Here is a 21,464-nt window from a genome sequence, read left to right as displayed (position 1 = left end):
ATTGATGCTGTTCTGAGTGATTATTAAATAAATAAACTTGATTGTTTCAACTCTGTTTTTATTTTCGAAGTTATCATTTTTAGTATCAGTTTAATTCCTTGTAGAAAAGTATCTCATAATGATTTAGCTTTTTCCTGTATTATTTTTCAACTAGTAGTACATGTTAATTAGCATTAAATACAAATTAATGATGAGGCTGATTGTGACATCTTTAGTTTCACAAGTCATGAACTGGACTGTTGGATAAATGAAGAATTTGAGCAGATGATGGTGCTGGAGGAGAAGTCATGTGATCATCAGAGTCGTCACAGTTCATCCTGTTTGGATCATGTGTCTAAAGTTCACAACACTACTGTCAACCTCATGGTGGCACTCAAGGAAAAGTTATTATGATTTGACATCTGAGAACCATGAATATCTGTCCAAAGATTGGTATCGGTAGAGATATTTATAGGCAGTGTTCTAAGCAATAACCTCAAGCTAATACGCTCCTTCGTAGGTTTAGTATGTGCTCAGTTGATGTTAAATGTTCCCTGTTTAGATCTTTCTGTACACCTATACAGCTCACCTCTGGTGTAGCTATAAGAAAAGCAGCATGCAGCGGCTCATAGTGGCCTACAATGATGGACTGAGGTTGTTGCTTCAGGTGCCCAGGTGGCACAGTGCGAGCCAACTCTTTGTTAATTTAAATGTACCCAATTGTGAAGCACTTCTACGAAATGTAATGTATCGTTTTATATGCCGCCTGGATGACTCGGGGAACAGCATTATTGGGGCTTTAGCTGCTATAGGTATTCATCCAGGCTTAGAAAACACTGGTGGGATAGCCTGCTTATGAATTATGTGAAGAGTTGATTCTCTATCTGTGTGTCTGTCTTTTTCTCTCTCTCCTTCTTAAAACTGTTTCATCATGTTTGTTGTTGTTGATATGGACCGCTTGTTGTGTCTGCAATAAAGATTAATAATAATAATAATAATAAGTCTAAACTTTAGGCCACAATGTCTCTTTTTAGTATTTTATTTACCTTTGTTGCTTTTCATTTGCTGCTGTAAGTACACAAAATACATTTTCCATCAGTGGGATCAATAAAAAGTCTTGTCTTATCTGCATTTATGACGGAAATAACCTCAAGCTTTAGAGTCTTCAAAACAAAGCTAATAATAATTTTCTAACCCTGCTCCTCCCCATCCTTCTCCTCTTCTTCCTCCTCCTCCTCATCTACATATAGCCTGTATAAAACATTTTTTTAATGGCTGACCGGCTATAAAAACAGGACCACAGCAGACATCTCCATTTTCCATTTTTACACTTTTCCCTTCACCTCCTCTTTTTTAGGACATCAAGGATATCAGCTCGCTCTGGGTGAAGGTAACTAACTGAATGTTACACTGTGGACAAACAGGCTAAAAAAATAATTTTAGAACATAGAAAAATCTGGCAGTTTCACTGATTTCACTACAAACAAATTTATTTTAGCTGGATTAATTTAACTGCATCCCCCCCCCCGTTCCAAATGGAAATTACATTTTGATTCTGTTGTTTCTAGGGGACAGTTTATCATCCACTGACTCCATGAAGTCCACCACCTATGACAAAGACCAGGATGTGTGGGGTATAAACTGTGTTCAGTATTATCTTGGTGGATTCTGGTACGGCGGCTGCCACAGCTCAAACCCCAACGGCCTGTAGACAATACCTGTCAAATATCATTGAGTCCAATCGTCAAAACCCACGAGTGCTATTTAAGACCATTGACACTGTTCTTAATGCCTAATGCGCTCTTTGCACAGCTCCACTACTTCCTGAACTTAAGGCTGCTCCTTTATTTCCTGTCTTACATTATTGGACAACCTGATTAATCCAGGTGTGTCTGAGTCGTCACAATAGTCGGACACACCTGGATTAATTAGTTGGTCAAATAATGTTAGACAGGAAATAAAAGAGCAGCCTTAAATTCAGGAAGTAGTGGAGCTGTGCATAGAGCCCATTCAGTTTCACACTGATCTACCACAGTTAACTGATATTTTGGGGTTTGGACCCAGTGGTCACACAAAGCAATGCATTTTAGTGACATGGGAACTATCAACTTTTGTTCAGCTAGCTAGTTTTTCACTATGTTAAACAGTTTTAGTTTGTTACCATGGAGTATTAGGGCCACATTGACAGTGATTTTAAATTGGATCTGCAAATTAGAGCTGTAGTGAAGTCCAGCTTCTTTCAGATTAGGCAGCTGGCAAAGGTGAAGCCTTTCCTCACACTAAAGCACTTTGAGACAGTGATCCAGGCCTTTATAACATCTCAGCTGGATTACTGCAATGCACTTTGTTTTGGAGTCAGTCAGTCCTCCCTCGCACGTCTCCAGCTGGTGCAAAATGCAGCCGCTCGCCTCCTAACTGGAGCACGTAAGAGGGAGCATATAACTCCCACCCTGGCCTCCCTCCACTGGCTGCCTCTGCACTTTACAGTCCATTTTTAGATTATTTTATTTGTTTTTAAGTCTTCAAATGGTCTGGCCCCCCCTTCCCTCTCTGAGCTCCTTCAACCCTACGCTCCTGCTCGGTGCCTCAGGTCAGCTGACCTGCTGCTCCTGGAGGTACCGAGGTCCAGACGGAAGCTCAGAGGGGACAGAGCTTTCTCCACTGCTGCTCCAAGATTATGGAACGAGCTGCCGTTGCACATCAGACAAGTCTCCTCACTGTCCATTTTAAAACTAGTCTTAAAACCCATTTTTACTCCCTGGCTTTCAACTCTGCATGAGACTCTGTTCTTGTTTTAGTGTTTTATGGTTTGCTTTTATTTATTGTTTTATTGTTTCTAATTGCTTTTAAAAACAATTTAACAAATATTCTACTGTCTGTTTTATTTATTTAATTGCTTTTAATTGTTTTATGTCTCTATGTACAGCACTTTGTTTTCAACTATGGGTGTTTTAAAGTGCTATATAAACAAAGTTGAGTTGAAAGTTGAGAGTTGAGTACGCACCTGATGGTGTCGCATATGGAAGTGTCCAAATCCTATACACATGGAAAGGCTATAACTCCCTAAAGACCATCACCATGAAAATCAGTATTCATGCACCTATTGATCTGATCAGCTGTAGATCAATGAGATAATCACGCCCTAGAGCTGGGATGTTCGGGCATATAATCACTAGTCCGACTGGACTTAATGCCAACAATAACCTCTGAATCAAAATGATCATAAAATATTTTTTTTTCTTTCCTACTCATCTTGTTTCAAAATCACTGTCAGACATGATAACTCTGTTGAACAGGTTCATGCACTTGCTTCCTATGTTTTAATACCTGATACATTTAAATTCAGTTTACTGTTTTTTTTTCATATCAAAAATTGTATTTAGTGATTATTGTTTGTGATTGATTCTGATCTGAGTGATTATCAAATAAACTTGATCATTTTAACTTCAGTGTTGTCATTTTTTAGTATCGATTTTATTCCTCATTGTAGGAGGAAGTACATGCTAATTAGCACTACATACAAATAAAGATGAGACTGATTGGAGCAGCTTTAGTTTTGCAAGTCATGAACTGGAGTGTTGGATAAATGAAAATTTTAAGCAGATGATGGTGCTAGAGGAGAAGTCTAAAGTAAACACTAACTTCATAGTGGCACAGGATTAGAATTATAATCATTTGACATCTGGGAACCATGAATATCTGTCCAAAGATTTATATCAGTAATATACATATAAACTTTAGGCTACAATGTCTCTTTTGAATATTTCATTTTTTACCTTTGTTGAATTTCATCTGCTGCTGTAACAAGTCAATTTCCACCTCAAGCTGTAAAGTTCAAAATGAAGCTAATAATAATTTCCCGACCCTGCTCCTCCTCAACCTTCTCCTCTTCCTCCTCCTCATTCACTGTTGGAGAAAAAATTAGGATCCAAAACAAAGGGTCAGTTGTGATCGAGGATCTTTATTTCTCACATTCAATGATACAAATGAAAGTATCCAAAAGTGTTCAAAAAGTCAGAAAAATACTCATCAAAGCGTCAATATAACTTCACAAAAATGATTAGAAAAGACGGAGACGAAGTTCAGTGCATTAGAGTTTACACCCAAAAAATGGACATAAAGCCGAGCCTGTCCCGGACCAGACTAAACTTCTTATCTCTGTGACTTTGTTTTTATACTGTACTGTAAAAGCCCTGCCTTCTTATTAAAATGAGAGGTGAACATGACACTTCTTCCCCAGTGTACGCCCTGTGATTTGTCCAGATGTCATGTTGCGATCTTTCATCAACATAATCTCCACCCTCTACGGCGACTGTATCACATTTTGCCACGTAGCGAGTTCACCCAAGTTCAGCGTCTTTGGCACCACTCTATCTTGCCGGTGGCCGTTATCTACATTGCCCGACCTTCACTCCCCCTGCAGGTGGCTGCACACGCGAACTTAACAGTGCTTTCCCACGCTTTGCACTCATCTCACCTCACTTTCTCAGAACTTTTCAATTATTTACACAACATTCCCCCCTGTGAGACTTGAAAGTTTCATTAAAGTAAAAAATTACAACCAGTAGGTAAAGAGTTTCAGAAGGTCAGAACAAGTAGGAGTTTTTAGCAAATTATCGTTGTGTGTTTAACAGAATCAGTTTTATACCTAAAATCAGAAACTAAAAAATACTAAAACCTATAAGTATGTATTATATGAGTCAGACTGCATTTAGTTGCAACCCATAATAGTGGTAGCATTAAAAATACTAAAAATCCTCAATACTACCAACTTTAATTGTCAATGTATTGAACCATAAAAATGAGTATTATACGTTTTTACAGTTAACAGATAGGCTAAACATCTGTCTCCTGCATATATGGTTGTTGGCAAATTGTTTACATGGTATTGCTACACTTTATTTTGCAGGTTGCCGTTATCTACGTTGCCCGACCTTCACTCCCCCTGCAGGTGGCTGCACACGCGAACTTAACAGTTCTTTCCCACGCTTCACACTCACCTCTTCCTTCTCTATCATGCTTTTCCTTTTTTTTTACCCAACATAGCCTGTATAAAAACAGGACCACGGCAGACATCTCCACTTCCGAGTCTCCAACCTTTCAGAGTTTTTCTCTTCACCTCTGCGACAGCGACATGGGTCTTTGGGTAAGTTGAGCAGCTGACTCTCTCACGTTTAATTTACACTAAATATTTTGTGTAGGTAGTTTCTGTTTCATCCTGATGCAAAATGCAAATTATTAATAAAAGATTAATGCTTATTATGTAAATATTTTCAATTTCCACAGTGATCTACGACAGTTGAGAATTTTGGGGGTTTGGACCCAGTGGTCACACAAAGCAACGTATTTTAAGTGACTTCATGGGAACCATCAACTTTTGTTTAGCTAGATAGTTTTTCACTGTGTTTATCATAGTTTTTGACGACTGTGTATAAGGGCCACATTGAGGAGAAAAAAATCACAGACTTTGAGAGTAAAGTTGTAAATTCACGAGAATAAAGACATAATTTTACGAGAAAAAAGTCATGAATTTATGAGAATTAAGTCATGTTTGGTGCATTATGTAACAACTAAATGTGGCAAGGTTTATATTGCCTTCAAGAAATGTGTCAGATTAATACAAAATGTGGCGTTATTACATCATGAGGTGAACATTTAATACATTATTACAATGTGCAGCAATGGTGACTCCTCAATCCTGATCCTTCTCGACTTGAGCGCTGCTTTTGACATGTTGGATCACACATAATGCTGAACCCCTAAATTAATCTATAAATAAAGTTCATTATCATATTATTATTATCTACCCAGGTAACACTGTTAGTGGGGCTGCTGGTTTCGGTGGCAGCGGACCAGAGCTACCTGCCCATTGACTGTGATGACGTGTATCGCCATGACAACACCAGCTCCAGTGGGGTGTACACCATCTACCCAGGAGGCCCCACCTCACCCCTGCACGTCCTCTGTGACATGGACACTGACGGGGGCAGATGGACCGTCAGTACACTACACCTCATATCTGATTAGAGTTCAGATTTGACAATGAGACTTAAAAAGCCAAAACAAAAGTGGAGCCATTGATAAAAAAAAATTGTTTCAGTTTTCAACAAGTGTTGTGATTCTCTCCTTTGAGACTTGTCACTTAAATGATCATCATCTGATTTGTCAGCTGTCAGAGTTCACGTCCTGTGGCAGCTTGCACAGTTTTCTTTATAGAAAAATATATCTAAAAAAAACATTAGTGCATTTAAATAAGTGAAAATGCCTGATTTTGTTGACCTGATATGATATACAGTATATGTTGTAATTAAATATAGCCCAATAATATCAAAACATTTTAAAATGTATTTTCTCATGAAGTAGCCCAAGTAAACAATATTTACAGCAGCAAACACTTGTTTTTAGAAAGTCTGAGAAAGTTACCAGTGTCCATGTTGTATAATTTAGTTAGTCCATCACCGCAGCAGTTTGTTGTGATGATGTTCATATCAGGAATCTCTGTCACTTAAAGCAGAAGTAAGTGGTCCGGTCGTTTTCGCTAATGCTGCGTTCCAGGCAGGCTTTTGAAATCGTAAATTACAGCTTCAAGTCACAACTTACGACTTTGTAGCGTTTCAGGCAACCCACTCGTGTTTTTCTGACCTGTTTTACCGGTGAAAGTCACTATAACGGCCACTCGTAACTTCCGACCGGTGAACTCGTACCAGATCGAACTGGTACCACTTCACGGTCGGAAAAATACGAGTTTCCTTGAACACACCACCAACAGTCCTCGTCCCTACGTCGCCACATTCACGGCGTCCCTTGGCTGCACACACAGCCCTGCATGCCGTTCTCTCTCCTCATTGGATAAAAACTGTAGGATACGATAAATGTTTTCTCTTCGGCTCAGAGCAGAGCAGAGTGACTGACAGACCCGTGTTTCAGACCAAACACTCTATGTAAGTGATTGCTGTCGGAAGATATAACTATTTAAGACTTATATTAACACAAATATATCACTTACTTCTGCTTTAAACATGTGACAGAGCACAGTGTGACAGAAAAATAAAAGACACTACAGCAACTGTGATTGCTGTTTACAGACCAGATAGTCATCAAACTCACCTGGTTCAGTTGAAAAGACTTCTTCTTTTTTTTTCTTTTAAGTGATCTCAAGTCCTGCGAATTGAATACAGTTTTATTTTTAGTTGAGTGAATTGTTGTGATTCTCCCTTTCAGGTCTTTCAGAGGAGGTTGGATGGGAGTGAAAACTTCTACAGGCCATGGAAACATTACAAGAACGGATTTGGGAATGTAGCAGGGGAGCACTGGCTGGGTGAGTCCTAGAGGGAGAATTACTGTAACAGCAGGCAGCAGATTTTACAAAAAAAATGAAAAAACAACAAAAAAGATGCTCTGCACAACCTGCAGCAGCAGCACATGTCAGTCAGACAGTCAGTGAGTGGCTGGTGAACACAGCGGAGCATTTAGGAGTGAAACTGAAAGTGTAAAAATATTATAGAGCCTTGATGCAAGAGATGAAGTGGAATCAGAGCTGTGTGTGTGTGTGTGTGTGTGTGTGTGTGTGTCTCCTCAGGTCTGGACAACATCTTCCTGCTGACGATGAGGAAGAAGAACGAGCTGCGGGTGGACATGGAGGACTTTGAGGGAGGGGAGGCCTTTGCTCAGTATTCGTCTTTCTTCGTCGACTCTGAGAGGGAAGGATATCAGCTGGATCTGGGCGGCTTCACAGGAGGAACGGCAGGTGAGGGTCACTTCAGTGGAAATGTTTCCTTTTCTTACTTTTAGGTATTCAACAATGAGCCAGGTGAAGGCTGAATGTTACACTGTGGACAAACAGGCTAAAAAATACTAGGTACATGATTTTTGTGAACTCTGTAAAAATAATTTTAGAAAATAGAAAAATGTGGCAGTTTCACTGATTTCACTGTATAAAACAAACACATTTCTTTTAGCTTGGATTAACTACAATTTTTTCCTCCCGTTCCAAATTGAAATTACATTTTGACTCTGTTGTGTCTAGGGAACAGTTTATCATTCGCTAACTCCATGAAGTTCACCACCTATGACAAAGACCAGGATGTGTGGGATAAAAACTGTGCTCACTTTAATCTTGGTGGATTCTGGTACAGCAGCTGCTACAGCTCAAACCCCAACGGCCTGTACGCACCTGGTGGCCGTAATAATGTATGGACCTGTGGAAGTTTCCCAATCCAATGGGGCGCATGGAAAAGCTCCCTTAAGACCATCACCATGAAAATCAGATCAGTCGCTAAGTATCCATGCACTTATTGATCTGATCAGCTGTAGATCAATGAGATAATCTCTCCCTCCATCAGGGTTGGAGAGCTGGGATGTTCGGGCATATAATCACTAGTCTGACTGGACTTAATGCCAACAATAACCTCTGAATCAAAATAATCATAAATTGTCGTTTTTTTTTCTTTCTTACTCATCTTGTTTCAAAATCACTGTCAGACATGATAACTCTGTTGAACAGGTTCATGCACTGATGTATTGAAATTCAGTTTCTTTGTTTTTTTCTGATTAAAAAAATGTATTTAGTGATTATTGTTTGTGATTGATGCTGTTCTGAGTGATTATTAAATAAATAAACTTCATTGTTTCAACTCTGCTTTTATTTTTGAAGTTGTCTTTTTTTTAGTGTCAGTTTCATTCCTCGTAGAAAATGATCTCAGAGTGATTCAGGTTTTTTCCTGTATTATTTTCTACTGGTACTACATGCTAATTAGCATTAAATACAAATTAAAGATGAGGCTGGCGGGAACACCTTTAGTTTCATAAGTCATGAACTGGAGTGTTGGATAAATGAAGAATTTGAGCGATGATGGTGCTGTGATCATCAGAGTCATCACAGTTCATCCTGTTTGGATCATGTGTCTAAAGTTCACAACACCACTGTCAACCTCATGGTGGCACTCAAGGAAAAGTTATTATGATTTAACATCTGGGAACCATGAATATCTGTCCAAAGATTGGTATCGGTAGAGATATAGGCAGTGTTCTAAGCAATATGCTCAAGCTAATACGCTCCTTCGTATGTTTAGTATGTGCTCAGTTGATGTTAACTGTTCCCTGTTTAGATCTTTCTGTACACCTATGTATACAGCTCACCTCTGGTGTAGCTATAAGAAAAGCAGTATGCGGCGGCTCATAGTGGCCTACAATGATGGACTGAGGTTGTTGCTTCAGGTGCCCAGGTGGCACAGTGCGAGCCAACTCTTTATTAATTTAAATGTACACAGTAAAAAATGGGGTGTCAATATTTCAGAGTCAACCTATTTTAACCTAGATAGAGTATTTATAACTATATGGAGAGTAAACCCACTCTAGAGTTACAGTATGTAAGAATGTGGCCAAAATTGTTGCTGCAGTCAAATTCAAAACACAGCAGCGCGTTGTCCCCCCTCCCCTACCCACCACACTCCAGGTTGCCAGACAGCGACGCGCTAACCTCCGCTCTGCTCACTCAGTCAGTCTCAAAGCAGAGTAAAAAGCTAAATATTCATCAACAACCTCACTGTTTTATTGCTCTGACTCACAGTAACTACGAGCGGAGTTCACGTCACTCAGGTGATCTGCAAGTTATTATTACATTCACCGCTCCGACGCTGTGTCTGTGTGTGCAGCGCTGACACACACGCACCTAGACACGCACACGCACACACACACACACATTGTAACCCCGCATCTACCGGAGCCGTAGTGCGTGTTAATCACGCCGTAGATGAGCCACATATGAGCCATATGAGACGTCTTACCGCAGAATAGACGACACGAGCCGCTCCGGTTCTCCTCCACTTTCCGACGTCGGATCATAAAACATGACGACCGGAGACAGGCGACCTGACCGGGACAGACTCCTCTCATGAACCGCTCCACACGTTCACAATCACTTCATTCACCATCGGCTCCATTTCGCCACATTTCCTCCCTCTTTTCTAACTTTCACTGTGTAATTCTTCCCTTTAGCTTTAGCGTTAGCAGCAGCTCAAACTAACTGCTATAGCTCACAACAGCAAACTGTCCTAGCCTATTAAACGACAGAGCGACAAGTCGCTTATTTCTACCGTGTGATATCAAGCAAATATGACCATAATAACCGATAATAGAACACACTCTTTTTTTTCACAATCTCGTTTTATCTCCCAGTCGTATTTGCAGCTCAGTGGAAGCTAACTGGCAACCCAGAGTCTGAAATGCCACAGACGCTGTGACAGGGAGAAAGCGCTGAGTGGCGACACATGCCAACCATAGAAATTCAAAACATAAACATGATTTGCGGTCCGCAAAAAAAATTTTTAATGCGAATATCTTGGCTGTAGGATTGTTGTTGGTGAGTTCAGTATGTTATATGAACATTATTCCTGAGTCTCTGTTACATATTAGGACGATTTTACAGCCAGTTGCTTTAGATTTCTTACATACTGTACCTTTAAATGTACCCAATTGTGAAGCACTTCTACAAAATGTAATGTATCGTTTTATGTGCCGCCTGGATGACTCGGGGAACAGCATTATTGGGGCTTTAGCTGCTATAGGTATTCATCCAGGCTTAGAAAACACTGGTGGGATAGCCTGCTTATGAATTATGTGGAGAGTTGATTCTCTATCTGTGTGTCTGTCTTTTTCTCTCTCTCCTTCTTAAATCTGTTTTATCATGTTTGTTGTTGTTGATATGGACCGCTTGTTGTGTCTGCAATAAAGATTAATAATAATAATAATAATAAGTCTAAACTTTAGGCTACAATGTCTCTTTTTAGTATTTTATTTACCTTTGTTGCTTTTCATTTGCTGCTGTAAGTACACAAAGTACAATTTCCATCAGTGGGATCAATAAAAAGTCTTGTCTATCTGCATTTATGACAGAAACAACCTCAGGCTTTACAGGATCTTCAAAACAAAGCAAATAATAATGTTCTAACCCTGCTCCTCCCCATCCTTCTCCTCTTCTTCTTCTTCTTCCTCCTTCTCCTCATATACATATAGCCTGTATAAAACATTTCTTTATAATGGCTGACCAGCTATAAAAACAGGACCACAGCAGACATCTCCACTTTCGAGACACTTTTCCCTTCACCTCCTCTTTTTCAGGACATCAAGGATATCAGCTCGATCTGGGCAGGTGAGGGTCACTTCAGTGGAAATGTTTCCTTTTCTTACTTTTAGGTATTCAACAATGAGACAGGTGAAGACTGAATGTTTAACTGTGGAAAAACAGGCTAAAAAAATATTTTTTTGTGAATTCTGTAAAAAAAATAATTTTAGAAAATAGAAAAATTTGGCAGATTCACTGATTTCAATACAAACAAATTTATTTTAGCTGGATTAACTTAACTGCAATTTTTTCCCCCTGTTCCAAATGGAAATTACATTTTGACCCTGTTGTCTCTAGGGGACAGTTTAGCATTCGCTGACTCCATGAAGTTCACCACCTATGACAAAGACCAGGATGTGTGAGATATAAACTGTGCTCAGTATTATCTTGGTGGATTCTGGTACGGCGGCTGCCACAGCACAAACCCCAACGGCCTGTAGACAATACCCATCAAATATCATTGAGTCCAATCATCAAAACACACTAAAATATAAACCATTTTAATAAAGGATTAATGCTTATTATGTAAATGTTTTCAGCTTCCACACTGATCTACCACAGTTAACTGAGTATTTTGGGGTTTGGACCCAGTGGTCACACAAAGCAATGCATTTTAAGAGACATGGGAACTATCAACTTTTGTTCAGCCAGCTAGTTTTTCACTATGTTAAACAGTTTTAGTTTGTTACCATGGAGTATTAGGGCCACGTTGACAGTGATTTTAAATTGGATCGGCAAATTAGTGCTGTGGTGAAGTCCAGCTTCTTTCAGATTAGGCAGCTGGTAAAGGTGAAGCCTTTCCTCACACTAAAGCACTTTGAGACAGTGATCCAGGCCTTTATAACATCTCGGCTGGATTACTGCAATGCACTTTGTTTTGGAGTCAGTCAGTCCTCCCTCGCACGTCTCCAGCTGGTGCAAACTGCAGCCGCTCGCCTCCTAACTGGAGCACGTAAGAGGGAGCATATAACTCCCACCCTGGCCTCCCTCCACTGGCTGCCTGTGCACTTTACAGTCCATTTTAAGATTCTTTTATTTGTTTTTAAGTCTTTAAATGGTCTGGCCCCCCCTTCCCTCTCTGAGCTCCTTCAACCCTACGCTCCTGCTCGGTGCCTCAGGTCAGCTGACCTGCTGCTCCTGGAGGTACCGAGGTCCAGACGGAAGCTCAGAGGGGACAGAGCTTTCTCCACTGCTGCTCCAAGATTATGGAACGAGCTACCGTTGCACATCAGACAAGTCTCCTCACTGTCCATTTTAAAACTAGTCTTAAAGGTGTACAGAAATGGCCGTTTGTCCCGTTTGTCGCGCCGAGTTGTCACGAGCTGCAACACGAGTTTACCCGAGTAAGGAAAATGAATTTGATTGGTCGTTATCGAGCGGGCGGGATATTCAAAGTTTGGGGCGAGCCCGAGCTCCGTGTGTGTGTGCGTGTCTCAGACGTTTGAATGACGGATTACGGATCCAATATCAGTGGCTAGTGAATCGTGTACAGGCTGACGTATAATCCGTGCGCCTGCATTATCCAATACGAAAAAAAAAAACTACACTAAAATACACACTTTCATCACGGATTTACTCAAAAATAGAATTTTGCACAAAGTTTGGCCTACATCGTCTGATAGATGAGTTATTACACTAATTTTATGACCCAGAGTGGGCTCAAATTCAATTTTCTTTTCTGTACACCTTTAAAACCCATTTTTACTCCCTGGCTTTCAACTCTGCATGAGACTGTTCTTGTTTTAGTGTTTCATGGTTTGCTTTATTTATTGTTTTATTGTTTCTAATTGCTTTTAAAAACAATGAAACAACTATTCTACTGTCTGTTTTATTTATTTAATTGCCTTTAATTGTTTTATGTCTCTATGTACAGCACTTTGTTTTCAACTATGGTTGTTTTAAAGTGCGTTATAAATAAAGTTAAGTTGAGTTGAGAGTTGAGTACGCACCTGATGGTGTCGCATATGGAAGTGTCCAAATCATATGACCCACATGGAAAGGCTATAACTCCCTATGGTCCACATGGAAAGGCTGTAACTACTCCCTTAAGACCATCACCATGAAAATCAGATCAGTTGCCTAGTATCCATGCACTTATTGATCTGATCAGCTGTAGATCAATGAGATAATCACGCCCTCCATCAGGGTTGGAGAGCTGGGATGTTCGGGCATATAATCACTAGTCCGACTGGACTTAATGTCAACAATAACCTCTCAAACATCAATTTTCTTTCCTACTCATCTTGTTTCAAAATCACTGTCAGACATGATAACTCTGTTGAACAGGTGCATGCACTTGCTTCCAATGTTTTTTATACATGATGCATTTAAATTCAGTTTCCTGATTTTTTTTTTCATATCAAAAATTTTATTTAGTGATTATTGTTAATGATTGATGCTGATCTGAGTGATTATCAAATAAATACACTTGATTGTTTTAACTTCCATGTTGTCATTTTTTAGTATCGATTTTATACCTCATTGTAGGCGGAAGTACATGCTAATTAGCACTACATACAAATAAAGATGAGACTGATTGGAGCATCTTTAGTTTTGCAAGTCATGAACTGGAGTGTTGGATAAATGAAAATTTTGAGCAGATGATGGTGCTAGAGGAGAAGTCTAAAGTCTAAAGTTCACAACAGTAACTTCATAGTGGCACAAAAGGATTAGAATTATAATCATTTGACATCTGGTGACCATGAATATCTGTCCAATGATTTATATCAGTAATACACATAAACTTTAGGCTACAATTTCTCTTTTGAATATTTCATTTTTTACCTTTGTTGTTTTTCATCTGCTGCTGTAACAAGTCAATTTTCCACCTCAAGCTGTATCTTCAAAATAAAGCTAATAATAATTTCCCGACCCTGCTCCTCCTCAACCTTCTCCTCTTCCTCCTCCTCATTCACTGTTGGAGAAAAAATTAGGATCCAAAACAGGGTCAGTTGTGATCGAGGATCTTTATTTCCCACATTCAATGATACAAATGAAAGTATCCAAAAGTGTTCAAAAAGCCAGAAAAATACTCATTAAAGCACCAATATAACTTCACAAAAATGATTAGAAAAGACAGAGACGAAGTTCAGTGCATTAGAGTTTACACCCCAAAAAAATGGACATAAAGCCGAGCCTGTCCCGGACCAGACTAAACTTCTTATCTCTGTGACTTTGTTTTTATACTGTACTGTAAAAGCCCTGCCTTCTTATTAAAATGAGAGGTGAACATGACACTTCTTCCCCAGTGTACGCCCTGTGATTTGTCCAGATGTCATGTTGCGATCTTTCATCAACATAATCTCCACCCTCTACGGCGACTGTATCACATTTTGCCACGTAGCGAGTTCACCCAAGTTCAGCGTCTTTGGCACCACTCTATCTTGCCGGTGGCCGTTATCTACATTGCCCGACCTTGACTCCCCCTGCAGGTGGCTGCACACGAGAACTTACGGTGCTTTCCCACGCTTTGCACTCATCTCACCCCTACCTTCTCAGAACTTTTCAATTTTTAACGCAACATTTCCCCCTGTGAGACTTGAAAGTCTCATTAAAGTAAAAATTACATATAATGCATGATTACAGCAGATGGTAATGACAAGACAATCAGTAGGTAAAGAGTTTCAGAAGGTCAGAACAAGTAGGAGTTTTTTTTTTAGCAATTTCTCATTGTGTGTTTAACAGAATCAGTTGTATACTTAAAATCAGAAACTAAAAAATACTAAAAACTAAAAAAGACCGCATTTAGTTGCAACCCATAATAGTGGTAGCATTAAAAATACTACAAATCTCAATTTAAATTGTCAATGTATTTAAGCACAAAGATGAATACTATAAGTTTTACAGTTAACAGATAGGCTAAACATCTGTCTCCTGCATATATGGTTTTTGGCAAATTGTTTATATGTTATTGCTACACTTTATTTTGCAGGTTGCCGTTATCTACGTTGCCCGACCTTCACTCCCCCTGCAGGTGGCTGCACACACGAACTTAACAGTTCTTTCCCACGCTTCACACTCACCTCTTCCTTCTCTATCATGCTTTTACTTTTTTTTAACCCAACATAGCCTGTATAAAAACAGGACCACGGCAGACATCTCCACTTTCGAGTCTCCAACCTTTCAGAGTTTTTCTCTTCACCTCTGCGACAGCGACATGGGTCTTTGGGTAAGTTGAGCAGCTGACTCTCTCACATTTAATTTACACTAAATATTGTGTGTATCTGTTTTTGTGTAAGTAGTTTCTGTTTCATGATGCAAATGCAAATTACTGAATCAGTAGAAAGTTTGTCTAAAATATCAACCATTGGATTAATGCTTATTTTGTAAATATTTTTTCCACAGTGATCAACTGTGCCATAGTTAACTGAGTATTTTGGGGTTTGGACCCAGTGGTCACACAAAGCAACACAAGGTCACCATGGAAACTATCAACTTTTGTTTAGCTAGCTAGTTTTTTCCTATGGTTAACTTGTTTGTTACGAAGGAGTATTAGGGCCACGTTGAGGGGAAAAAAATCACAGACTTTGAGAACAAAGTCATAATTTTACGAGAAAAAAGTCATTATGTAATGACGCCGCATTTTGTAATAAAATTCTTAAACACAATATGTAATAACCATTGTTGGTACATAATGCATAAAATTATTACATTTTCTTAATGCAACACCCGCATTTTGTAATAATTTGGTGCATTATGTAACAACTAATTACAAAATGTGGCAAAGTTTATATTGCCTTCAAGAATTTTATGACAAAATATTTCAGATTATTACAAAATGTGGCGTTATTACATCATGAGGTGAACATTTTATACATTAATGCATATTCTCGACTTGAGCGCTGCTTTTGACATGTTGGATCACGCATAATGCTGAACCCCTAAATTAATATATAAATAAAGTAGTAAATAGAGTTTATTATCATATTATTATTGTCTACCCAGGTAACACTGTTAGTGGGGCTGCTGGTTTCGGTGGCATCGGACCAGAGCTACCTGCCCATTGACTGTGATGACGTGTATCGCCATGACAACACCAGCACCAGTGGGGTGTACACCATCTACCCAGGAGGCCCCACCTCACCCCTGCACGTCCTCTGTGACATGGACACTGACGGGGGCAGATGGACCGTCAGTACACTACACCTCATATCTGATTAGAGTTCAGATTTGACGATGAGACTTAAAAAGACAAAACAAAAGTGGAGCCATTGATAAAAAAAAAAGTATTGTTTCAGTTTTCAACAAGTGTTGTGACTTCTCTCCTTTGAGACTTGTCACTTAAATGATCATCATCTGATTCATCAGCTGTCAGAGTTCACATCCTGTGGCAGCTTGCACAGTTTTCTTTATAGAAAAATATATTTAAAAAAAACATTAGTGTATTTAAATAAATGAAAATGCCTGATTTTGTTGAACTGAAATTATATTTGTTGTAATTAAATATAGCCTAATAATAACAAAACATTTTAAAATGTATTTTCTCATGAAGTAGCCCAAGTAAACAATATTTACAGCAGCAAACACTTGTTTTTACAAAGTCTGAGAAAGTTACCAGTGTCCATGTTGTATAATTTAGTTAGTCCATCACCGCAGCAGTTTGTTGTGATGATGTTCATATCAGGAATCTCTGTCACTTAAACATGTGACAGAGCACAGTGTGACAGAAAAATAAAAGACACTACAGCAACTGTGATTGCTGTTTACAGACCAGATAAGATCAAACTCACCTGGTTCCGTTAAAAAGATTTTTTTTAGGTTTTCTTTCTTTTTTTTTTTTTTAATATGGTCTCAAGTCCTGCTAATTGAATACAGTTTTATTTTGGTTGACTGAATTGTTGTGATTCTCCCTTTCAGGTCTTTCAGAGGAGGTTGGATGGGAGTGAAAACTTCTACAGGCCATGGAAACATTACAAGAACGGATTTGGGAATGTAGCAGGGGAGCACTGGCTGGGTGAGTCCTAGAGGGAGAATTACAGGTATATTAAAGTATCTGTGGATTAAATATGCTCTTGTTACGCTGTTTTCAGTCACAACAGGCAGCAGATTTTACTTTAAAAAAAAAAAATGAAAAGAAACTCTGCACAACCTGCAGCAGCAGCACATGTCAGTCAGACAGTCAGTGAGTGGCTGGTGAACACAGCGGAGCATTTAGCAGTGAAACTGAAAATATAGAAATATTATTGTTTTGTTTTATTTATAAATACCCCAAACCGCTAGGGGGAAGTATTTCCTTTTGAGTTACTGACCTGAACCGGATGTTTGTGGGGGTCAGGCAGGTTACTAGAGGTTACTCAGTGGTGTTGCTGATGAATGCAAACAGTTTTTTTGTTTTGTTTTGTTTTTTAATATTTTATTTTCATTTTAGGAGAAAACAGTTTTTAACTGGGTTTGAGCATTTTGTCAGTTTATTTTTTATGTGAACAAGTGAATTAAATGACGTTTATTATTTCAAACGCAAAGGAAGTTTTCATTGGTTTATTGCTTGAGTACACGTCAAAACAAAGCAATCAGCATCCAGTAGTGAACAAAAGTAAAGGACTAGTCACTAAAATTATAGATCCTTGGTGCAAGAGGTGAAGTGTAATCGGAGCTGTGTGTGTGTGTGTGTGTGTGTGTGTGTGTGTGTGTGTGTGTGTGTGTGTGTGTGTGTGTGTGTGTGTGTGTGTGTCTCCTCAGGTCTGGACAACATCTTCCTGCTGACGATGAGGAAGAAGAACGAGCTGCGGGTGGACATGGAGGACTTTGAGGGAGGGGAGGCCTTTGCTCAGTATTCGTCTTTCTTCGTCGACTCTGAGAGGGAAGGATATCAGCTGGATCTGGGCGGCTTCACAGGAGGAACGGCAGGTGAGGGTCACTTCAGTGGAAATGTTTCCTTTTCTTACTTTTAGGTATTCAACAATGAGCCAGGTGAAGGCTGAATGTTTCACTGTTGATGAACAGGCTTAAAAAATACTACATGATTTTTGTGAATTCTGTAAAAATAATTTTAGAAAATAGAAAAATTTGGCAGTTCCACTGATATTCACTGTATAAACTATTTTTTTAGCTGGATTAACTGCAACTTTTTCCCCTGTTTTGAATGGAAATTAAATTTTGACTCTGTTGTTTCCAGGGAACAGTTTATCATTCGCTAACTCCATGAAGTTCACCACCTATGACAAAGACCAGGATGTCCACGGGGATGTAAACTGTGCTCACTATAATCTTGGTGGATTCTGGTACAGCAGCTGCCACGACGCAAACCCCAACGGCCTGTACGCACCTGATGGTGTCGCATATGGAAGTGTCTCAATTGAATGGCGATCATGGAAAGGCTATAACTACTCCCTTAAGACCATCACCATGAAAATCAGATCAGTCACTAAGTATCCATGCACTTATTGATCTGATCAGCTGTAGATCAATGAGATAATCACGCCCTCCATCAGGGTTGGAGAGCTGGGATGTTCGGGCATATAATCACTAGTCCGACTGGACTTAATGTCAACAATAACCTCTGAATCAAAATCATCATAAAATTTCAGTTTTTTTCTTTCCTACTCATCTTGTTTCAAAATCACTGTCAGACATGATAACTCTGTTGAACAGGTTCATGCACTGATGTATTGAAATTTAGTTTCGTTTGTTTTTTTATGATAAAAAAAATGTATTCAGTGATTATTGTTTGTGATTGATGCTGTTCTGAGTGATTATTAAATAAATAAACTTGATTGTTTCAACTCTGCTTTTATTTTTGAAGTTGTCATTTTTTTGTGTCAGTTTAATTCCTCGTAGAAAATGATCTCATAATGATTTAGGTTTTTTCCTGTATTATTTTTCAACTAGTAGTATATGCTAATTAGCATTAAATACAAAATAAAGATGGCAGTTTCACTGATTTCACTACAAACAAATTTATTTTAGCTGGATTAACTTAACTGCAATATTTTTCCCCCCGTTCCAAATTAAAATTACATTTTGATTCTGTTGTTTCTAGGGGACAGTTTATAATTCACTGATGAAGTTCACCACCTATGACAAAGACCAGGATGTGGGGGATATAAACTGTGCTCAGTATTATCTTGGTGGATTCTGGTACGGCGGCTGCCACGGCACAAACCCCAACGGCCTTTAGACAATACCTGTCAAATATCATTGAGTCCAACAGTGTGACTATTTGACATATCAAAAACATGTAGAACAACTGAAAGCAAAAACAAAAAGACGCCTATCAACATTTCCATTGTTACGTTTGTGCAACATTTAAGACATGCATATTGGAATTTTGTTGGATTTGCATTTTAGTGCAATAAAATACTTTTCATTTTACGATTATAAATGTAATTTTTTAGTGCAATATTGACATAGTTCACTAAACATGGGGTCACTCAGAATAGAGGTAACCTGCATAACCTCAGTCTTACTTTGTTCAGGTTCAAATGTAATTTCAAAAGACATAAAACCAACATGACTACAAAATGTACATTTTAACAAATTTGATGCAAGCTTTTAAAACTATTTCTTAAGAAAATGAATGAATTGCTCATCTTGCCAAGCCCTATTTGTCACTGACCCGTGTATGAGACTTTCTAAAACATCTCTGTAGAAGATGTGACTGCTCATGAGTGCGTTGTACAGGGGCCATGTAAATATGGGCCCCCACTACTTCTTGGACCTGATTGAGATATGGCACATTGAAACCTGTAGATTGTTTGAATGTTTAGATTTTATTTTTGACCACCCGCAACTTGTTCCTTGGCTTATCTGTCTGGACCCTCTGGTGGAGGCATGAGCAAACTCTTCCACAAACGGCTGTGTGACTGCAGGTTTTTTTTCCAACCAATGAAGAGACCACAGTTTGACCAATCAACTGTCTGAAGACTGAATTCAGCTGATGATATGAATCAAGTCTGGTGTGTTGCTGCTTGGTTGGAACAGAAACCTGCAGCCACACGGCCCTTTGTGGAAGAGTTTGCCCATGGCTGCTCTGGTGGGTAGAGGGATTTGCCTCTTCACCAACAGTGGGTAGTGGTGAGAGGGAAGTTATCATCCCTTATAACATTGTTTCTTTCATAATCTTTTTGCCTAACTTTCATTCAACAGCCTGGCTGGCAATTGGCCTGTCTCACCCTTATAGTCCATATAACAGTCAGTGGGGACAGTGTCAATTTTACCTTGAGATATAAGTTAACTAAAATGCTTTAGTGTCTGTAAGGTCTAACAAATACTGTATTTGATTCAAATTAAATATAAATTAAAAAAAGAACAGATTAGAAAGTTAGCTACTTCCACTGTGTTATCCTACCGGTCAATATTGTTGCCGTCGACAATTTTACTCATTCTGTGACCACACGAAACACAGTTGAGTGATTGTAGATGCATATATCAATACTAGACACCTTAAAGATGATGAGTGCCACAAAAACTTAAACTTTCTCTTATCTTTATGTCAACCTTCTTTACTGACCTTCTTTGTCTGGGCTTTGATGCAGCCATCTTCCTCGGATGGTGCAACCAGGAAGTAATCAGCTCTGATCATGTGACCCTTTACACTAGACATGTGAAACTGCACACATGTGATCAGGAGGGTTTCTTGCTTCAGTATGTTTTGGAAATATGTTGATACTCTATTTACTGACATTTTTAGGGACTCTCAACTAGAAATATTTTTTACGGTCAGAATCAAAATGATCATGAAATTAGTTTTTCTTTTTTTCTTTCCTGCTCATTTTGTTTCAAAATCACTGTCAGACATGATAACTCTGTTGAACAGGTGCATGCACTTGCTTCCTATGTTTTTTTTATACCAGATGCATTTAAATTCAATTTCCTGATTTTTTTTTTCAAATCAAAAATTGCATTGATTATTGTTTGTGATTGATGCTGATCTGAGTGATTATCATATAAATACACATATTTGTTTTAACTTCAATGCTGTCATTTTTTAGTATCAGTTTTATTCCTCAGTGTAGAAAATTATCTCACTGATATTTATTTCCTATTTTTCTCAACTGGCAGTAGCCTACATGCTAATTAGCATTAAATACAAATAAAGATGAGACTGATGGGAACATCCTTAGTTTCTCAAGTCATGAACTGGAGTGTTGGATAAATACAAAATTTGAGCAGATGATGGTGCTGGAGGAGAAGTCATGTGATCATCAGAGTCATCACAGTTCATCCTGTTTGGATCATGTGTCTAAAGTTCACAACACTAACTTCATAGTGGCACTAAAGGATTAAAATTAATATGATTTGACATCTGGGAACCATGAATATCTGTCCAAAGTTTGGTATCAGTAATATACGTCTAAACTTTAGGCTACAATGTCTCTTTTAAATATTTAACTCTTTACCTTTGTTGAATTTCATCTGCTGCTGT

At 38.8% G+C, this 21,464-nt stretch overlaps 3 protein-coding genes across 3 annotated transcripts in view; all 3 read left to right on the top strand.

Annotated features, from left to right (window-relative positions):
* trip10b (thyroid hormone receptor interactor 10b) overlaps positions 1–21,464 on the top strand; it is a 164,050-nt gene that overhangs the window by 90,777 nt on the left and 51,809 nt on the right. The window lies entirely within an intron of this gene.
* Positions 5,114–8,277, top strand: LOC146992141 (microfibril-associated glycoprotein 4-like). Its single transcript, XM_085789353.1, has 5 exons — positions 5,114–5,125; positions 5,791–5,976; positions 7,201–7,297; positions 7,559–7,726; positions 8,006–8,277. Exons 1-5 carry the CDS (start codon positions 5,114–5,116, stop codon positions 8,275–8,277), a joined length of 735 nt encoding a protein of 244 aa, XP_085645479.1.
* LOC146992140 (microfibril-associated glycoprotein 4-like) lies at positions 15,258–18,487 on the top strand. The gene is made up of 5 exons (XM_085789340.1): positions 15,258–15,269; positions 16,046–16,231; positions 16,958–17,054; positions 17,780–17,947; positions 18,216–18,487. Exons 1-5 carry the CDS (start codon positions 15,258–15,260, stop codon positions 18,485–18,487), a joined length of 735 nt encoding a protein of 244 aa, XP_085645466.1.

The sequence above is a fragment of the Trachurus japonicus genome, chromosome 1, assembly GCF_045865225.1.
Source record: "Trachurus japonicus isolate A0001 chromosome 1, Traja_1.0".
In the NCBI taxonomy this organism is placed as follows: domain Eukaryota; kingdom Metazoa; phylum Chordata; class Actinopteri; order Carangiformes; family Carangidae; genus Trachurus; species Trachurus japonicus.
The sequence above is the reverse complement of the archived record's forward strand: the minus strand, read 5'-3'. Positions and strand labels throughout refer to the sequence as shown.